This window comes from Oculina patagonica, chromosome 6 (assembly GCF_052425735.1).
Source record: "Oculina patagonica isolate OP01 chromosome 6, crgOcupat, whole genome shotgun sequence".
Classification (NCBI taxonomy): domain Eukaryota; kingdom Metazoa; phylum Cnidaria; class Anthozoa; order Scleractinia; family Oculinidae; genus Oculina; species Oculina patagonica.
In genome coordinates this window covers 29,193,738-29,214,247 of record NC_135763.1, presented here as the reverse complement: position 1 = coordinate 29,214,247, position 20,510 = coordinate 29,193,738, and the positions used below count along the sequence as shown (strand labels likewise).

Below are 20,510 nucleotides of genomic sequence, written 5' to 3'. Positions count from 1 at the left end.
CATTTTATTGATCAAAGTATAGCACTTGAAGAAAATTTCATGGCCATATCCAGAAAGTAGCAAAACGGTCATTTTATAAGAAATGCTCGAAAATCTATTATTTGCAGCACAATTTTTCAGTATCGGTTTTATGATGTGGTGGATCGAATACAAGAACGCTCTATAATGTAGCTAAAAAAAGTTGATAATGAAATTTAATGTTAGAAAACTGTATATAATTTTTCAATTTACCCTTCTGTAAAACTGAACAAATAATAATTACCAGCAAAGGAAAAAGCGCTTATTTAATTTTTTTTCTAAAGCAAACAAAAACGGTAGAGATTTGGGTTGTTCAGGATCATTCAATTAAGAGTACTGATGGTCAAATTCAGGCCATATACAACAATAAAAATAGAAATTTTCATATTTGTGGTTAAGTTTAGTAAGTTTATGTTGTATAAAACGGTTAGGATCAATTTTTATTCCATCCAAAATATCACAAAAAATAAGTGATAATATTGTTCTTGAAAAAAATTCTGTTTGTGATATAAATTTCCAACCGAACTTTCAGATAATTAAACAAATGACTAAAACTAATAAAAAAATAAGAGATTTAATTTACTTTTTAAGTGTTTTCTTCTCATCAAATGTATGTACATTCGATAAGTATTCTAAGAGTCTTCGCATTCATTGTTTAATAAAAAATAAAAAGCAACCAAGATTTTCGTAAACCTCTTATTTTTTATGAATTGCATTGTTTGATAAAGAAAGTAAAAATTATCGATCTTTAGACCACCTATAATGAAATTAAAAACCTTGTAATGACATCCCGTAAAGATATATCCTTTGTATATTGACCTTATGGACAACTGGACCAATAAAAAAATAAAACCTAAAGCACTTGATTTCTCCATGAAACTAGCACCGGCATGAAATATTAAAAAAATAATCAATAAATAGAACGTAAATTCAAAGTATACGAAGTGCTCAAGAGCCATGTATTATTTGTGGTGAAATGATAAAGTTAAGGTTATATAAAATGTGTTTTGTTTAATATTTTTTTTACAAAGTTTGTCATTCTTGTCGTACAAATTGTTTAATACCAAAAATGTTTCTAAACTTAACATCAACATTATTGTCAACAAAATATTTCAGCAGTTTCATTTAATGAAACTACTTAATAATTTTAATTTTCAAGTCCAGCCTATTATATTCAATACAAAGAATCCGCGAAGTCTGTGTTTGACAAGCTGCAGTACATTTTCTTTTAAAAGGAAATAAAATTTGAAATAAGATCAAGTTATCATATACCAGGTTCCAGTGACCAGTCGATATGATCTTCCCAGTTGTTTTCGTCTTGGTAATCGCCTCTCAAGTCCAGCCTATTATATTCAATACAAAGAATCCGCGAAGTCTGTGTTTGACAAGCTGCAGTACATTTTCTTTTAAAAGGAAATAAAATTTGAAATAAGATCAAGTTATCATATACCAGGTTCCAGTGACCAGTCGATATGATCTTCCCAGTTGTTTTCGTCTTGGTAATCGCCTCTCGCGCCGCATTGTGCGAAGTAGAAAACGATGACAATGATTTTGCTTTGGTAAGGTTTGTTAAAGGGACACTTTCACGGGGAATAATTTAAATGTTTTTCGGTGAAAAGTGCTAAAATTGGCGAATGGGTATTCTCGTACATGAAATGCAGCTAGTACATAGAGAAGACAATTTAAATAAATTGTCGTTGAAGGAAGAAGGGTGCCATAATACATTTTGTATTTTTAAGTGTTTTTCCAGTCCACAATGACAAAAGTTGAAAAAATCAGACTTAACTTGTTTTTCGCTTTTAGGCTCTTGAGTTTTTTAAGTGAAACTGGTGACAGTGTCCCCTAAAGATATATTACATTTTTTTAATAACTACGTAAATCTTCCGCGGCGAGGGAAGGCCAGCGTCAAAACTTAAAGATATGTTCTTCTCTGCTAGTTTGTATGTGTTTTAAACGGAACCTTATAAATAACAATTAAAACTACGAGCCCAAGAAAAGCATACCTTTAGACTATAAGATACATTTTTCACCAGTAAAATTATAACTAGCACATTCCACCTAGTTGACATTCCAATTTTTCGGATTTTATGTTAAATCTCCTTTTTTGTTTTTGTTCTTGTTGTTTTTTGAAGCCCAGGAGATTTAACGTCGTACACAGATGTACAGGCTTTGAAAAGTGTAAAGTTGACTTAATGCTCGAAAAAGGGCGACACTCGGTTACAAAATACCACCGAAGAAAATGCTTGTGTAGACGCAATTTAGTTCAGCAAGAGGTATATCGTAACTGGCGAAAAAAACCTCAGACAAATACTTTATACTGTCTATATTTTTAACACCGTGGGATGTCTTACCCTTCTTCCTAATTTATTTATTTTGTTTAATAGAAATACCTTCAGCAATACAATTACCTATCGACAACCCGATCTGGTAATCAAAACATGAAAACGGCGATCAAAAGGTTCCAGGAATTCTTTGGTCTGGCTGTGACCGGCGACCTAGACGACGAGACCTTGGAACAGATGAAGAAACCTCGCTGTGGAGTCCCTGATGTAGATATGGGAAGAGTGAAGCGATACACAGCATACAAACCATGGCGCCAGTCTACTTTCAAATATTTTTTCTACCAAGGAGAGGATATGCCAGAACACGAGCAGATAAGAATCATTGATAGAGCCCTTAAATACTGGAGTGATGCGGCACCAAAACTGAGGTTTATTAAGACCAAGTACACGTCTGACGCTGACTTGAAAATAAGGTATGCCAAACAGTCTAGAAAAAAAAATACCTTTATTTAGACACGGTTGGAATTTAGATTGAGTTGGAATTTAGAAGTGTTGTTTGGACCGGTTAGCTCAGTTGATAGAGCGCCGGACTACCGTGCGGGAGTTCTTGTGTTCGAGTCCTAGACAGGACCGATACTCAGGGTCTTAAACTAACTGAGAAGAATTTGCTGCCTTTGCAATGACATCCGCAAATGGTTAGATATTCTAGTCTTCTCGGATAAGGACGATAAACCGGAGGCCCTGTCTCCTGCATCTTCAGTGTTATGGTCAGCAGGGGAAGTAAAGAGTAGGGCATGGAGTCCCCGGTGTTGTGGTCTGGTCTTTGCCCATCGTGCTGTGTAGCTGAACAAGCTACTCTAAAATCCAAGGGGTAAAAAAAAAACATGATGATGATGATGATATGTCCAGAAATGCAAGTTAATAAGATTCAGCTTCATCATAAAAGGCATCTCAAAGTGTCCTTATTAATAACACACACAATTTATTAAATATGAAGTGTATGAAAATGCCTAAACGCCCAGTAGGAAATGAAGTACTTTGTAAAAAATACTAACGTGCATTCCTGGGCAAAACTGGAGACCTTTGCTTAAAAAAATGTAAAAGGTTCTGGGGTCCGTGGGAGCAAATTCTGCGTCCTCGTTAAAAACAGGGTATAGAAGATATTAGTTATTTCAGTCCTTTCGCCTAAAAGATACATCAGTGGACTTGCACGATATTTTTTCGTTAGTTTGTTTTTTGTTGATTTGTTTGTTTCCATTTTATTTCCCTGTTTGTTTTATTTATTGTTTATTTTCCTACTTAACGTGTTTTTTCATAATTTTTTCATTAGTTTTGGCAAGACAAGGCATTCTGGAACGCCATATGAGCCACTGTGCACCACTGTTTTTGACGGAAAAGGTGGCATGGTAGCCCATTCGTTCCCACCACGCGATGGACGAATTCATTTTGATGATGATGAGTACTTCACAGAGAAAGGAAGCTTCTGGAACAAATCTCAAGGGCTGCTTTACAACGCCGTACATGAAATCGGCCACGCCTTGGGTTTGCACCATTCTACTCGAAAGGACTCGGTTATGTGGCCTGAACCCAAACGAGGTATCCCGAAGCTGTCTGCAGAGGACATTGCTGGAATAAGATACCTGTTTCACTAGGGCATCGAAAGTTGGATATGGCATGTGCAGTGTATGTATATATAATCATAAAACCTAAAAGGACTGTGCCACCCCTGAGTTAAATTTACTTTATAAAGTATTGCCAAATACTTGCTATGAAACTAAATGTTTACAAATAAATTACCATATTTACTCGAATAAGCGCCACGGCGCTTATTAAATTTTTCGCGCCTCAAGTGCGGAGCTTATTCGAGGGCGGCGCTTATTTGAGGGCGGCGCTTATTTAAAATTTGGACGCCACAAAGAATCTAATCTTTTACAGTTATTGAAAATAGCTTCTTTTGATTGTCAGCATTCGTCTCTTGCGGAAGAGAGAAGTGGCACTAGCCGTCCTGGCAAAGATCGATACCTTCACAACATTACAGAACTACGTATTGTAAGAATTCTGGATAGAAAGACTAATGGGCGAGCAGTAGAACGATCACTTTGAACTGCAAGACATCTTTTCTTATGGAAAAAAATGTCCAAGTTTGTTTAAGAGTTGCTTTGTAGTGCTGTTTTTAGATAAACGGAATTCCTCGAATAAGCACCGCATCGGGACTGCGGCGCTTATTTGGGGCGGCGCTTATTAACTTTTTTGTCCCAAATGCGGCGCTTATTCGGGGCGGCGCTTTTTTGAGTAAATACGGTACTTCTAAAAAAATCTAAATAACAAAACAAAAGCTTCCAATCCAATGCATTCAAATGTATCTCCCAGACTTTATATAATTTAAAGTTACTTTGAAAACTTTTCAGCCCAATAACATTTCAAAAGTCCAAATCGCAATCCACTTTTGGCAATCCGTACCTTCTTTCGTATTTGCTATGTTATTGAAATGTTCCTTCACAGTTTTACGGGTTTATTTTAATATTTCACCGACTTTTATGGTCATGTCCCGTGCCTTAATTAAATCCGTGACACAGTCACTTTAACGGATAATGACATAAGATTCGGTTTTCTTTCGTTATTTATGTATGCTTTATTTTTTGGCTCACGTTTTTCTTAGATTTTTAGTATATAAAAGATAAAAACATCTGGAATACTCTATTCATGTAAAACCGCTGTTGTGTTGCTGCGATCGGTTCAGTGCTGCTGTTGTTGTTAATGGCGCTGCTGCTGAAGATTCCGTTTTCACGTGTTTTCCGTATATTTGCTTCAACAAAAAGTCACAACTAAACAACAATTTTGCAATGTTTTTTTTCCTTTTTTACAGATTGGTTATGATGTGCTTTCAAGCCTCTAGGCTGTCTGCAGTGTACACAGATAATAACTGTCAATGTTATCTTTGTTATTATTTTAAAAGTGAAACGGAATGAAAGAAATAAAAGCTACATATCTGAAAGCATGTTTGCGTCAGAAAGATGGTGTTCAAATATTTAGCATTTTACTGGCAGTCTATATTGATTAGATGAATAAAACGCTAAACGAAAGAAATATTTCCCACGTTTACATTTCATCTTTTAAATAAAGTATCGTATTGTTGTCAAAAAAAGAAACAGAAAATAAATAATAAGTGGAAGAGGAGTGGAATCAAGATCTTTATTACCCTGGATTTCGCGAGTCGTTTTTCTATGCTTAAGAATTGCATACGCGAACATTGCAATTTTACTTTCGATTTCTCAACTAATTTTCTCTTCCCTCCAAAGCTCGAGAAACTGCGTAGGATTCTACTGAAATGCAAACTCTGTACGTGATTCCACTAACTATTTTTTTTGTTTTGTTTTTATCCATTCACGATTGGGAGCATGAGTTTTAAGGATTCTAGCTTAAGTCAAAGACAGTTTTATAAATAATGCAGCCTTAAAAAAACTGGGTCGTTGTCGTTGGAATGTTTTCATTTTTATTTCCAAACTGCATCTCCAATAGTTCCTTTCCACCACCTTACCTGAAGAGGAGCTATTATTTATAATGCACGTTTACAGTACAGGCTAATTACTGTAAACGTGCAAATTTAAAAATAAAATTGTACCACCTCCAAATGCAATTAACGTATGATGTAGCATTTTTCTAGGGGCAATTTGTACATTTTTATTTCGCCTTTTGAAAACTGAGAACAATGGATTGGTTTAGTAAGCGTTTTAATTGTTTTACAAAGCATGCGTCGACATGGAGCATGAAAGAATTAAAAAATTCTAATACTGCACTTTTCCGGCAAAAAAGTGCCATGTATATTTTCAAAAAACTTCTGCACAACTGAACAGTACTAACAAAACCCAACGCATCCCTGATTTTATGAATGATCACAAATTTTGACGCGACTTTCGAAGGGTCGCTGGTTTTTGTGCTGTCCTTTCTTCTCTTTTTTTCTTATATTAGTTTCAGGCAGAAGAGGTGCTATTTAAAAACCTCTCAATGGACTGTTGTTGATCATGAATTTGTGATCCAATATGACATTACCCAAAAGTGGTTGACCATCGAAGAATTTAAAGATGTTTTCAAAGTATCTCGCATCGTGTAAAAACGGCAAAAATGTACCCCTTGCAAAAAAAGGTTATGAGATTCTGTCGCATATGGCCATTATTAACATGGAATACCGATTACTCGAAAGTCCAAGGAAAACAAAAACGGGTTTGAGAAATCGAGAGTTCGAGAATCGCGATTACACTGTTTACCGACATATCAAAAATTTTGCACAAATTTGCTTGTTCTAATATAACAATATCTATAATATGTCATTTTGTGCACATGTGCTTCAAATGTTACATCTTCTACCAGCGGATACATTTGCTGTTATTTTCGGAAACATTAAGTGTTTTGCTTTTATAATTCAAGTTTAATAATTCATGTAAACTTAGCTGTTCCAAATTAAAGATATTCCAATGTGTTATTGTAAAACGCATTTCCTAAATTCTGGGCAAATATTGAACTTGTTTAATGCTCTTCTGGATTTCACGTCGTTATTTACTACGGAGAATCAGAACTTAAGCCTTGAAAGTTAGTCTAAACACGATGTACGTTTGTAAATCCTGACGACCTTTTTTGTTACTTTCTTTTATCGTGAAAGAAAGAATAATCGGTCTTTATCGCTAAAATCAATAGTCTAATATTGTGATTAAAGAAAAGCCCATTGAAAGCATAACTTTAACTAGGCTGCGACATGCCCACCTTTTCCACCTTGTAACCTTTTCTAGAAAGAAAAAAAAGCCAATTTGCCTTTTCAATTATTTTGAAATATGTACGCAGCTACTTGTTCTGCACAACAGGCATTCAGTTCGCACGTGCAAATTTCGAATCGAACTTGAAGGTTCAACTAAACGAACAATACCATAAACACTATATCCTTTCCTGATCAGGTCCATATCTGGAAAGTGACTCTTGTGTTTGGCTGCATGACTACAGATTGCAAATACATACAATATCAAAAAATTGATTTCATACAAAAGCATATTTCATTCAGGATATTTTATTTATACACTGAGAAACCGTCGGCCATGTTTCTCTTCCTTCCATTTGTCTCGTTGCTCTTAATAAATGGAATCGTATGTGAAGTTGAAGTCGAGGAAGACGACAGAGAATTTGCTACGGTAGGTTTACAGATTAATCATTGAGATTTATAATTAGGAGAGATAATAGTAATTTACAACGTGACTTCGAGTCTCACCAAGATTGACCAAAATCGAATTTCTCCTTGCAATGTCAACCTATTGGCAACAAGTCAGTTGACGAGAAATGGGAAAATCGTCAACTAGAAGTTCTGTTTCCAATTTGAATCAAAAGAAATGTACGGTATTAAAGATTGTAAGTGAAGTGATGAAGGGGTATCACTAAAGATGATTTGTTGTTGGTTATCGTTTACAAAAAGTTCTTTCTGAGCAAACAACTGAGCCGGATATCATGCATTGAAACTTACTATAATATTATTATAAAGCTAAGCATAAGCGTCTCGTCCAGTAATTATACTGATTAACGCGATCAGGCTCGTAGCATAACTACACTTTTCCCTTCATTTCGCGGTGCAGATACACTCGTTGCAATTTTCAAATATCTTTCCAGAAGAATCATGAAATATCATGCTCGAAGAATCATGCTCAAGATCATTAAGGCTTAATTACTTTCTTCCGTGATATGGTTTAAGATTGTACAAATATCACAATTTGGCATCTTGAAACCATCAGAATTTTCACATCAGAATGTCATAAGTCGAATTGAATCCGGCTTCTTTCAAATGTGCAAAGCTTTTGTACCGCGTAATTTCTAGTTCGAATTTTGAACAATAATAAAGAGAAATATTTTTGTTTGCCAGTATAATGTGCATCGATAACTTTTTGCAATGTATTGTAATGATGTTGAAATTTTTAAGATTTTTCCACGATCTTACAAGAACATATTGCGCTGAGAATGATAGCTACCCGTTACGCTTTTGGACATCGGAGTGCAAATTTTGTGTAAATTCGGAGTGGAGCGCTGAATCATAAATAGAAATAAATGCATTAAGGAGTATTAGAAAGTTTACTGTTGATAGAAAGTTTTTATTTTGGGCGATTAGTATTGAACATGATACTAAAGAAACGATTTGTAGCTGATCTAAAAATTTAAGAGATGTCAAAAGCGTAAAAGAAAACTTTCGGCAACTCTCTGTTGCCTTTATCAGGTCACTTCATGCATAGTGAGTTTTCATGTACCGTCAGTCACCAAGGATGTTCCCAAGATAAATAGACTTAAAGAATACATGCTCGTTTACAAAATTAATGTTCTGGATAGAAGCGTTACATTCTAACCGGGACAATGATTAATTTTGTAAACGATCATGTACATTTTCCCTAAGGTTGATTTAACCTTGGGAACATCCATGGAGACCTATCAGCATACAAAAATGCATTATGCATGAAGTGTCCCGATTAACTCTGATGAAGGCAACAAAGGGTTGCCGAAAATCTAGTTTTTCGTTTCCGTTTTGTAACATCTTTTAAATTTTTAGATCAGCTTAAAATCGTTTTATTATTATCATGATAGAAAGTCCTTTGCAGCAATTCAGACCTTTTGTTTTTTCTAACAGCATTATTTAGAACAGTTTCAATACCTACCATCCGACAACTCCAGCAAGCGAAACACTACAGAAGCAATAGAGCACTTTCAAAAGTTCTTTGGCCTTTCTGTCACCGGTGAACTAGATGATGACACCTTGCAAGAGATGAAGAAACCACGCTGTGGCGACCCGGATGTGGGCGGCGATGGAATGCGTGTGAGACGTTACTCAACATATAGCCAATGGAGTAAAACAAATCTTACTTATTATTTGTCTTATGGGGACGATTTAAAAAAGAAAGATCAGTCGAGAATTGTCGCCAGGGCTTTTAAATACTGGAGTGACGCGGCACCAACATTGAAGTTTAGAAGAACTTACAACTACAACAAAACCGACATTAGAATCAGGTCAGGTTAGGTTGTTTAATTATTCATGGTTCCCTTTTTATTATTATATTTTAAGTCTTTTATTAAACTCATTGTTCTTAACATTTCTAGAATATGTACGATTTCCTGAACCAAGTAGTAGATACGTGGCGCTTTCCATAGGACCAAAAATACCGGTTAGAGATTTCGGGTATTCCGCGTGGCAAATGGAACAGTATTTCTCCGGTTGAATGGACCACTCCGATCCGGAGTACAGCGCGCTGACCATTAGAACACCGCGTCTCGCACTAGAGGGATACCATATGATATTCGCCAATTTTAGCAGTGTCACGTGACGTGTTTAGACCAATCTCGCGCGAGAAAAGTTAAGATGGATTCAAAGTAGGTTTGACCACAATTAAGGTTAACATGTTGGATGTTGGCCAAAGAACAATCGCGCGCGAGAAAAAATTAAGATGGATTTTAAATTGAGTTTGACCACAGTTCAGCCCTCACTTGATGTTGACCAAAGTTATTTTTTTGCGTGTTTACGAACCAAGAGGTATTCGAGGTCTCCAATCACGCAAAAGCCATACATAATTTTTTTTTTCAGCTTTGGCAAAAGAAAGCACAATGGCGTTCCAGGCGAACAGCCATGTCCTTATGCTTTTGATGGGCCTGGGGGAGTGATAGCGCATGCGTATTACCCTACTAAAGGACGCATTCATTTCGACGATGACGAGTACTACACAGAGTTTGGTGGGACAGTCAAAGGATGGTGGTGGAATAGCTGGCAGTCTCGTGGCTTTCTCTACACAGCTGTTCATGAGATTGGTCATGCTTTAGGACTGAAGCACTCCGATGTTAAGGATTCAGTCATGTGGCCGCTAGCAAGGAATGGAAAACCAGTACTGGACCAGGATGATATTGACGCGATTAACTCATTGTATGGTAAGTTTTGATTAAAAAAAAATATAAAACATACCATTATCTTAATTGACCACTCCATCAACACTCCGTCATGGGGAGCAGGGTTAGTGCAGTGGTGATGGCGCTCACCTTCCACCGATGTGGGACGGGTTCGATTCCGGCCCGGTGCCATATGTGCTGGGCTGCGTTTGTTGTTGTTTTTTATCGTCTTGCTCAGAGAGTTTTTCTGCGGGTTCTCCGGTTTTCCTCCATTCTTTAGAAACAACAATTCGACCTGTAATTAACGTAACGTAATGCAATGCTGCTGAGTTTACAGGAGCACCAAACCAGCGAATTTTTAGAATGATTGCTCGGTTACGCTTCGTTCCCTCGCAGAAAAGAACCAATGAGAGACGTTACCCTGGATTTATATAATGCTTAGTCGTTTCTTTAGATCGTTTCTGCCCTTTACTTTAAATGCTGCTCTCTTTATGTTTGAAGAAGTTTGTTTGCTCAGAATAGCATTGTGACACATTATTTATGAGATACATGTATGTACTTAATTCTACAATTCATTTTTTTAAAAAAATTCTCATTGTTCTTTTGGATACAGGTTCTCCGTCGGTTAAAGATTAAAACCTCGGACGTCTCAAGATAGCCCTCCAGTTCTAAAGGATGAGAAAGTGATTATTGTATCTAATCTAACTTTTTGGTACACTTAACCTTTAATGGCATATCAGGCCCATTTGGTCTCGTTATGTTTATTTTACCTCGACTGGCTAGGCCAAACTCGCCTGACATGCCGCCGGGGCGCTAGCATACCAAAAAGGTACGATTCGAAATTCGTCTTACCCAGATTCGGCTGAGAATCAGGCAATATCAAGGCAGTAACTTGATACTACAGGACATCAAGGCAGAAGAAAAACCTAGAGAATACCTAATGTCGAATTGGGCGAATTTGGGTACCGTGATACAAAAAAAAAAAAACTATACCTTACATTTATTCTATTGTTTAGAAAGATAAAATGATCTCAGTTTCGGTTTGCTTTCTTCGAGGTAGCTTTCTTAGAAACAAAGGGAGGGGGGGAAAAGGTTTTTTTTTCAAAGGTTTGTCCTAAAATTGAATTTGTTTGAATGCTTTTGGGTTGTGCATTAGTTAATATATTGTGCGAGGAAGAGTCCCATTAAAATATTGTCAGTGTAGGACGAATATAACCATCATTGTGATTCAAACCATATTGAAAAAAGATGAAGTTCATGTCACAAGAATTAAGGAGAATCGTTTTGAGTGATCTGAGGTTGATGGATGATAACAATGCAATAGAATAATTGGCGACTACCACGTTTAAATATCAAGGCGAAGTTTTTACAAGCATAAGCGTACAGTGTGTATACATACACCAGAAAAATACTTGGCTGGCAAAATTCGACAAAACGAAAGCAGCAATTTTAGTCCAAACGCTTTGTCAGGATTTAAAAATTTAAATTAGTTTAGTTATTGTTTGTTAGTATCGAGGATGGTCGACAATCACGCATTATAAGCCATGATAATTTTTTTTTAATTTCCGCCATATTTCTTCTAAAGGCCAGTTTATATCAAGAAAAGTAGTCTCGGTAGGAAGATTACCCTTTCTCCCGAGCCGCGGAACATTTATGCGAGAAACGTTTTACACCAAGCAAAAATCTTTAAATGGTTCCCAGCTCTTTACGAACAAATGGATGAAAAGTAATATCGTTCGGGGGTGTTTGACAAGTATGGTAACCAGTCTAAAAGGGAAGACTTTTCTTCATAAACAGGCCCCAAGGATTTTTTAATCGTTGAATCGACTTTCGGCCCTTTATAACAACTAAAGATCAAGGAAGCTACTCACACAGAATGATAACAATTTCTAGCAAGAAAATTACATTTACTGTTTTCTTTCTGCTATTCCTACCTTATTGTAGGTACATTTAATTGGTTATTGATTTTTGTGACTTTTGTAAGTACAACATTTCATACTGTAGTTACCTTTTGTATGTATTCATGTTTCTGACGCTAAATATATGCTCTTTTTGCGTCTTTGTAACTAACGATGGATGTTGAACATCCGAAACATATTAATAAACTGTAACTTTGCACGGTCTTTTTTAAACTTGCGACTTATTTGTCTCCCCCCCCCCCCTCCCCCCACAAAAAAATAAATCCAAAAAGCCTTACCCTGTGTAAATCATCGCAAACTTACAAACACAGAAATAGTTGTCTTAAAGAATAGAAATGTAGATATTTTTTTAAATATCTAGGCATTAAAATGTCTAAACGTTAACTTGATTTAAAAGGGAATCAAGGCATCAATATATACTTTCAACATTTTGCATTGTAAGTGCTAAAATCCAATAATATTGTGTGGTAGGATTGTGTTAAATAACAAAAAATCAATTTTAAAAACCCCTTGATAATTGTAAAATTAAACACCTGCACAAGAGTAACTGTACTGTTCAAATAATCCTCCCGCGCGGTATTGTGCATGTTTAAGTTACATGTTCCAGCAACTGACAGACGAAACATTTTGATAGCTTCTTTTCTTTTCATCGAACCAGTCTGAACAAACAGCTAAAAGAAAACATAAAACTGAGCTATTGTATGTCTTTACTACCCTTCGCTTTAGTATAAACACGACATGTAAATTTGGACCGAATTTGACCGACTCTTGGTTGTGGCAAAATTGTAAATTAGATCTCTATGTCAACCCTGTTATCATTTGGAATACACGGTAATTGGTATTAACTTCTATTTTGGGTTAAGACTAAACGAATCTCACTTTGAGTCGATTTCAGGGGGGAAAAATGGCCATTTTTTATCAATATCATTTGCAAGCAAGAAGATGGATTCAAATTGTGTATTTGATTTTAATTTTAACAAGACCTGTTCTAAATTATAGTTTACATCTGATGTAAAATGTCCTTTTATTCGAACCAATCTGAATAAATACTAAAAAGAATACAAAAAGGCTATTGTTTGCTTCTTGACTACACGTAATGCTTTCATTCAAGTTGTTGCTGCTTAGTATAGAACTTAAGCGAATCATTTTTTGGGGCCAATTTCTGTCCCAGTGACAATGCTTCTGCAAAGTTTATATATAAACATGTTTTCTTTTGTTTATGGTATTGGCATTGTCTATATTTTCTCGCTCCCTAAAATTTAAAATATAGGAAAAAGAACTTTCTTCTGTTATCTAGCTTACACATTGCATCATTTTTAATGTTTAATACAACTGTAGAAGACTTAGGCAGTTCATGAAATTATAATATTCGTCGTTTTGATTTGTCTTAAATACGTTTTTTTTAATTATTTGTAAAAAAAAACTATTAATCAATAAGATTTTTTATCGCTCTATAACGTCCTATTGCAGTTGAAACTTTTTAAACAAATTCAATTGGTAATCTTGATAATCGTATTTCTCGCTAAAAGTTGAAAATACATGCACATTAAATGCAAGGCTAAAAAAGGTATATGTTAACGACGACTTTACAAAGATTTGAAAAACGACTAAAACACAGAAAGAGTTTCCATGAATGTTCTTTTATTTTGACAAAACAATTTCCGGGCATTCATGGCTCCAGGAAATTTCGCACGAACTGAGGTTTCAATATTTTTTGCTTGTGAACATCCACTAAGATTACTACTGATAAAAGAATACTAATTGGCTTATTATTCTTTCCACCGATTCTGAGTAAATACAACTAAATACATGTTTATTAAGTTAGTGAATAGGCTAAATTCCACGTCAACCCATCAAAAAGCGGGTTTCTTCATTCTTTGTTAGACACATAACTTTTGCTAGAGAACGGGAAAGGACAACCATGTTTGTCGTATGGGTGGTATTCTTTTTGCTTTTTTCAGGCACAGCTTTTTGTGATGATGTGGAGGATGAAGAAGACGAAACACAGTTTGCCATGGTAAATGCATAAATTTAGACGATTTTATAAATTAATGTTGATTTTTATGTAAGCTGTTATGGGACGTAATAAGATTTAGTTGAGCACAACTCATGTTGAATGAGACTCTGTTGAACAGAAAAATATTTTTAATATTTTTTTTGTTGACATGCTAAAAATTGTTCTCAAGGGACAACAACTCATATTAAGGTAGAACTAAATCAACTTACAGCAATATACAATCAAGTCACGTACAATAAAATCAACTTACGTTAAAAAAAATCTAAGGTTGATGTCAAGCTTTTACATTGGTAGTTTTTATAATTGTTTCTTTTAACTCAACAGGGTTATCTTATGCAGTACCATTACATATCACCGACTAGATCAGGTAATCATGACCCTGCCACAGCAATCAAGAACTTTCAGAAGTTTTTCGGTCTGCCTGTAACCGGGGAACTGGACGAGGACACATTGTACGAGATGAGGAAACCGCGCTGTGGAGTCCCGGATGTTGTGGACGGCGGAGGACGCCAAAAGCGATACGCGACTTTGGGTAAATGGTACAAGACCACTCTAAAGTATTATATGACTTATGGGGATGATATGTCACATGCTGATCAAGCAAGGATTATGGCCAGAGCTTTTAAATACTGGAGTGACGTGGCGCCACGGCTGCAGTTTTCCAAGACTGACGATCTTAGCAAAGCTGACTTTAGAATCAGGTAAGACGATAAGATGAGATGAGATGAGATGAGATGAGATGAGACAAGATGAAATGAGATGAGATGAGATGAGATGAGAAGAGATGAGATGAAAAGAGATGAGATGAGATGAGATGAGATGAGATGAGATGAGATTAGATGAGATTAGATGAGATGAGATGAGATGAAATGAGATGAGATGAGATGAAATGAGATGAGATGAGATGAGATGAGATGAGATGAGATGAGATGAGATGAGATGATGAGATGTGATGAGATGAGATGAGATGAGATGAGATGAGATGCGATGAGATGAGATGAGATGAGATGAGATGAGATGAGATGATTGATGAGATGAGATGAGATGAGATGAGATGCGATGAGATGCGATGAGATGCGATGAGATGAGATGAGATGAGATGAGATGTATGGATGAGATGAATGAATGAGATGAGATGAGATGAGATGAGATGAGATGAGATGAGATGAGATGAGATGAGATGAGATGAGATAAGTAGTTTAATTAGACTATAAAAAACCTTGTGTTTACGTAATTAAAGTTTGTGTGACAAGAAGACAATACTTAAGCAATTTGATTTTTGGTGGTGTTTTTAATATTACCATATCCCCAAAAATACAATTTTTGCTTTAATTTGACCATGAACTCTTGGCAAGTACATGTCATCGGTAATGCACATTTCAGAGGTTTGTCGTAAAAATGTTCATTTTTATTTTAGCTTTGGCAGAAGGACCCATGCTGGTGTAACTGGTGAAAGACAATGCGCCTATCCATTCGATGGAGTAGGAAAAGTCCTAGCCCATGCTTACTTTCCTACTGATGGACGAATTCATTTCGACGACGAAGAGCGTTACACTGAAACCGGTAAATCGTCTGGGTGGTGGTTTTGGGAAAAGAATTCCCGATCACTGCTCTTTGTAGCTGTACATGAGATCGGCCATGCGTTGGGTCTGGAACACTCTGACGTCAAGGGCTCTGTCATGTGGCCCACAGCGAGTACAGGGGCTCCTACACTGCACCAGGATGACATCAATGGGATCCGATCCTTGTATGGTGAGTCTTCAATAATAAGGAATGAGGATGAACGTGGTTCTACTGCATGTAAATAGCCTTGTAGAAACGTAAGCTGTTAATTGCATTATGCACAAAAAAGTGATCTGCAGGGGTAGTTAGGTTGAAATCTTCTGTTTTTAATTCAGAAATGAATGAAAGTGAAAGAAAAAAGTGCCTTTTATATCTTTTTATATCTTTTTGCCGAAGTTACCCATTGACTTTTCTGATAATACTTCATTTTTTCTCTATCGTTGCAGGATAAACTTTATTCATTTTTGGAAGGAATGATGCTGTTCAAAGTTGTTAGGTCTCGCGGAGGAAAAGCCAAGAATCAACAAGAGCAACGCTATTTCATTTCATTGTAATGATGCCAATAAAAAACTGCTAACATAATACTTCATTTAGTGTGTGCATTTCTTCTTGTTGGTTTAAGGATCATTAAGAGCTAAACTCAAACTATTTCAAGGTCTGTCTGTTCACTGTATAACGCAGAGGCACATTATTTCTTGATAAAAGTTAATTGTATATGGTTGTTTCAAGAAAAGTTGACCTGAACCGAATGAATGTGCGAATGTTCAGCATTATCGCGTTATGACGATTCGGCTTAGGATAATTCCTCGAAGCTGGCAGTCAAAGATACGTTAGTCGATGGTTTATATAATTAAGTTAAAGGAGCCATGTGACCATTAATTAAGTCAGTTTTTTGTATGGTATAAAACTGCCTTCAGATCAAAGGCAACCTTGAATTTATTAACAGTTAAAAAGACTCCACAGAGGGAACAATACATTGGAAAGAAAAAAAAAGGATGGCTTGAAATAAAAAAGATTGCGTTGGATGGCAACGTTTAGTTTACTTCACCCTCGCACAATCAAGGAAAGCGGGTGGGGGTATCTTATGCACGTTACAAATTGCCTGTAAGAATGCGATACAATTAAAGCTGTTTAGTAAACACATTAAAGCCCAGAATAAACGCCAGTTGTAAACTAAAGGTAGGCATTGCTCACGCGAGCAATTAATATTTATTTCGATTATCGCAATTAACGACTAATTCCCCTTTCTTTCATACTAAACATCTTCAACAAGAAATAAACACTCCATCTCCAGAACATTTTCTCTATTGAATCGATATACAAAAACTGCATGCAAAGTTTATAAAATTTGCGGAAAAATATCCGATGTATCTCGTTTGCGCGCTGCAACGTTTTTAATAATTAGTCAGAATTTTGCTGTCTTTGACTGAAATTCCACTCGAGCTGCGTAGATATGATCGCATGTTGTAAAGCCGATTCATGCAACATCCCTAACGACCTAGGCTGATGACGAAATAGAATGGCGCTTGCATGTAGCGACCAAATTTGGCCTAATTTTTAACCGCTCCTAAGCTAAAAGAAGCCCCCATCTCTTGCATTTGTTTTAACTTCAATAATATCTTTGAAAAGAGTGAGTTTTTTGGTATTGTTTATTTTTGACGTTTGTAAGTTTTAAACGATGTAAGTGCTAGTGATTATTTATTCGTGTTTTAGTTACGCAATCCATTGTTTGTGCGACGTTTTTTATAGATTGCCTTTCAGACACACGTGCGTTGAGATAAGAAAGCTAACATGTCACTTTTAAAATTGTTATATAACGTTTGTAAATGTGACAAGTCACGTTTTTTCCACGAGATCGCAAGTGATCACCCACAGCGGAAAGTAATCCCTTGAGAAATTAAAACAGTCCCTTGAGAAATTACAAAAGTCCCTTGAGAGTTTACAAATATGTGGTTCCAAGTTTTGTCCACATAACCCCTATTCTACTATTTTAGCTTGTAAACAAGCAAAAACGTGGAAAAAACGTATTTAATCGCGGTGGCCTAGCACTGGCCAGGATCAATGCGTTGTGTTCCTGGGTAAGACACTTTCATTTCAAAGTGCCTCTCTTTAACTATGTGTATACATGGGTACCAGCAAGTTTAATGCTGGGAATAACCCTTTGATGGACTAGTAGTAGCGGGAGTATTCGCAGGCTAGCTAATGTTTCAAAGCATGATTCAGAAAAGATTTTGTTTTGTTTTTCAACTCCATAAGGCATGGACTCATCGCAAACTAACTCAACGGTCCCTTAAACACAATATTTGCAATTGTTCTTACCTCTACTTAAGCAAAACATTGAAAACAGTCTATTAGTAAACTGCAGGACTTCGGCGCGATCGATCAGAAAGCGGCCATTAAAGTACTAGAGCCCAGTATACTCGCCACAACTTACGGAAACAACACGAAACCGAGGACAGGACTAATGAAACATAGGAATGGAACGATCAAAAGCTATTCCCAGTAGGGAAAACATGCACAAAAGCCAAAATTTACCACGACGCACTACCTTAAATTCCAAGCGTGACCCAGAGGAGTACAAGGCATTCCCACAGACCTCACCCTTCTATTTAAGAGCAGCCTGCTTGATCATTCAGCCAGTTTCAGTGAAGTTTAGGTCCCGGTACCCTTCTAGGAGATTTCGCCCCACCCTCCTCCCCGCAGCGATGGAATATATTTTCTCATGAACTGTCTACTCGCAAAGCCTCAGGCGGATTCTCCCATATCTTAGTGCATCTGGGTCCAATTGGCAATTGGCCTGGTGAGAATATATTTCTAAACTCTTCATAAAACCACGAGAAGCAAAGACAGGCAAAATAAATAAACAAAAAATAATAATAAATTTAAGGGAAACAAAGAAATACATGAGCTCAAATATAGCAAAATACCTAGTAACAGACACCCCCGGGGGGAGGGGGTACTCCCTATAATGGCCTTTACGCGCGAGGCGGCTCTGCCTGAAAGGTGTACCTTTTTCAGACTTCAGGTATATAAAAGGGTAGGGATGTCCCAAGTTTAGGTATATGCAAGGGTAGGACATTCTTCATTCTTAGACTGTCCACAGCCTCTATTTTTTCAACGCAAAAAGGGCGAAAGGAGCGCGAGTGCTTTCCGCTAGCGTCCAATTCCCTCGCCGTTTTCGTTCTCACCGCACGTTCATCGATCGAAAAATACGCGCCCCCCTCCAACCCCGCTTCGTGCTCACACTTACGCTCTTTTCGCTCTTTTTGCGTTGAAAATTAGAGAAGCTGTGGACAGTCTACTCCATTCTTGACTTCACTTCCCCATGCAAAGATTTAGCAGGAGTTTAGCTTCTCTACTGTTATTATACCATGTTGTGTAAAAGGTTTTATTTTTTTTACAAGCACCTCGACATGTACAATGGAGGTAGTTGATGTGGCCTTTCGATCCAAGAAACTACACAAGATTAAACAGATTTTATTCAAACAGCCTAAACCTCCATTGAGATCCTTTGCTATTAAATAATTGCCACATGCTACTACTCACAACGAAGGTGTCATTATCAATTGCAAAACAAAAAAAACAACAATATTTAACATTGTCTTTTAATACAATGTACTGTGTCAAACAAGTCACATTGGATGCAAGTTATGTAGGATATACACTGAGGCATTTGCACCTTCACGTGGGCGAGCACAACAACAAATCATCTTCCACTGGCAAGCACTATAGAGACAAACACTGTATTGTCCCGAAAGACCTTGACAAACAGTTTCATGTCCTCAAGAAGTGCAAAAATAAGTGTGTGATTGTTTAGTGCATGAAATGCTTCTACTCAGAGAATTATCACCATCTCTAAATGTCCAATCAGACTCAATCCGAGCCAAACTATTTGCGTGACTTTGCATACTTTAAAATGGTAATCTCAAGTGAACATTTTCTGATAGTTTATTCTTTTCATTTTTTGAACTTGAAAATGGTGTCATGATGACTCCGAAACGTCGTTCAATCTTATCGTTTACTTGCTTATGTATTTCTAAACCTTTGATTATATTTCATTCTTATCTCATTATTTTTATTAAAAGTTCTGTAAACTTCTTGGACAATTAGCCAAATAACAAGGCGATATTAACTTGCACGCTCAAACAATTATGAAAATTCAGGCATAAGGAGGGGTAGGCGAGGTTACTGGTAAGGATATCCAAGCAGGAGCTAGGATTTAGAAAGGAAAATCTTGTCACCATTGTCATTCAGTTGGGGTTTGAATTTTTTTACAATAACCCACACGGAGCTGTCAAACCTTTTTCTGCATAATAGGTGTTTTGAGCTTTCACTGGCTAGTTGTTTAATTCATTTTTAACAAAATACTATTTGAAAATACTGGTCAGATGACACACAATAATTTTATACTTTTTCCTGTTTGATTTCTTTCAGGTCACTTAAAAGTTCAGCGACGCTGAAGGCATTCTCATGCTCCTTTACCCTACAAGTCGCACCGGTGTTGCGTGTTGCCTTATCTTGCTTTATAACTTCTTTCCCATCGTAAAAGTTTGATTTTTTTATCACACCCATGTTCGAATGCTGCTTTTTGAGTTTTCATTTTGCTGTATGAGGGTTCCAAAATGAAATGCCTCTTAAAGGTAAGGTGGAAACAACAGGAATAAATTTAATATGCAACAGAAATGACTGAGATCATTGAGCAATTTACATACAAAGCTACAAAAAGTCTGTTGTTGTGGGTACAGAACTCATTGCGTTCGGTCTGTACATCTCAGTCAAGATTCTCTACAGACTTCCTGCTCGGTTAATAAGAACTAA

The 20,510-nt window shown here is 36.5% G+C and overlaps 3 protein-coding genes across 3 annotated transcripts; all 3 read left to right on the top strand.

The window, feature by feature from the left end:
* The first annotated feature begins 1,490 nt into the window (after nucleotides 1-1,490).
* Nucleotides 1,491-3,952, top strand: LOC144657994 (uncharacterized). Its single transcript, XM_078518325.1, has 3 exons — nucleotides 1,491-1,577; nucleotides 2,403-2,773; nucleotides 3,631-3,952. The coding sequence occupies exons 1-3, from the start codon at nucleotides 1,491-1,493 to the stop codon at nucleotides 3,950-3,952; spliced, it is 780 nt and encodes a 259-aa protein (XP_078374451.1).
* A 3,421-nt stretch (nucleotides 3,953-7,373) lies between these two features.
* Nucleotides 7,374-12,311, top strand: LOC144656941 (collagenase 3-like). The gene is made up of 4 exons (XM_078517199.1): nucleotides 7,374-7,477; nucleotides 8,950-9,326; nucleotides 9,898-10,235; nucleotides 10,807-12,311. The coding sequence occupies exons 1-4, from the start codon at nucleotides 7,385-7,387 to the stop codon at nucleotides 10,827-10,829; spliced, it is 831 nt and encodes a 276-aa protein (XP_078373325.1). The 5' UTR covers nucleotides 7,374-7,384; the 3' UTR covers nucleotides 10,830-12,311.
* A 1,517-nt stretch (nucleotides 12,312-13,828) lies between these two features.
* LOC144658321 (collagenase 3-like) lies at nucleotides 13,829-16,281 on the top strand. Its single transcript, XM_078518735.1, has 4 exons — nucleotides 13,829-14,129; nucleotides 14,454-14,830; nucleotides 15,547-15,881; nucleotides 16,139-16,281. Exons 1-4 carry the CDS (start codon nucleotides 14,034-14,036, stop codon nucleotides 16,141-16,143), a joined length of 813 nt encoding a protein of 270 aa, XP_078374861.1. The 5' UTR covers nucleotides 13,829-14,033; the 3' UTR covers nucleotides 16,144-16,281.
* The last annotated feature ends 4,229 nt before the right edge of the window (nucleotides 16,282-20,510 follow it).

Coding starts and splice junctions, on each gene's coding strand:
- LOC144656941 (XM_078517199.1), top strand. CDS start 7,385: ATGTTTCTCTTCCTTCCATTTGTCTCGTTGCTCTTAATAAATGGAATC. Junction 7,478..8,949: donor ACGACAGAGAATTTGCTACG/GTAGGTTTACAG, acceptor TTTTTCTAACAG/CATTATTTAGAACAGTTTCA. Junction 9,327..9,897: donor AAAACCGACATTAGAATCAG/GTCAGGTTAGGT, acceptor TTTTTTTTTCAG/CTTTGGCAAAAGAAAGCACA.
- LOC144658321 (XM_078518735.1), top strand. CDS start 14,034: ATGTTTGTCGTATGGGTGGTATTCTTTTTGCTTTTTTCAGGCACAGCT. Junction 14,130..14,453: donor ACGAAACACAGTTTGCCATG/GTAAATGCATAA, acceptor TTAACTCAACAG/GGTTATCTTATGCAGTACCA. Junction 14,831..15,546: donor AAAGCTGACTTTAGAATCAG/GTAAGACGATAA, acceptor TTTTTATTTTAG/CTTTGGCAGAAGGACCCATG.
- LOC144657994 (XM_078518325.1), top strand. CDS start 1,491: ATGATCTTCCCAGTTGTTTTCGTCTTGGTAATCGCCTCTCGCGCCGCA. Junction 1,578..2,402: donor ATGACAATGATTTTGCTTTG/GTAAGGTTTGTT, acceptor TTTGTTTAATAG/AAATACCTTCAGCAATACAA. Junction 2,774..3,630: donor GACGCTGACTTGAAAATAAG/GTATGCCAAACA, acceptor TTTTTTCATTAG/TTTTGGCAAGACAAGGCATT.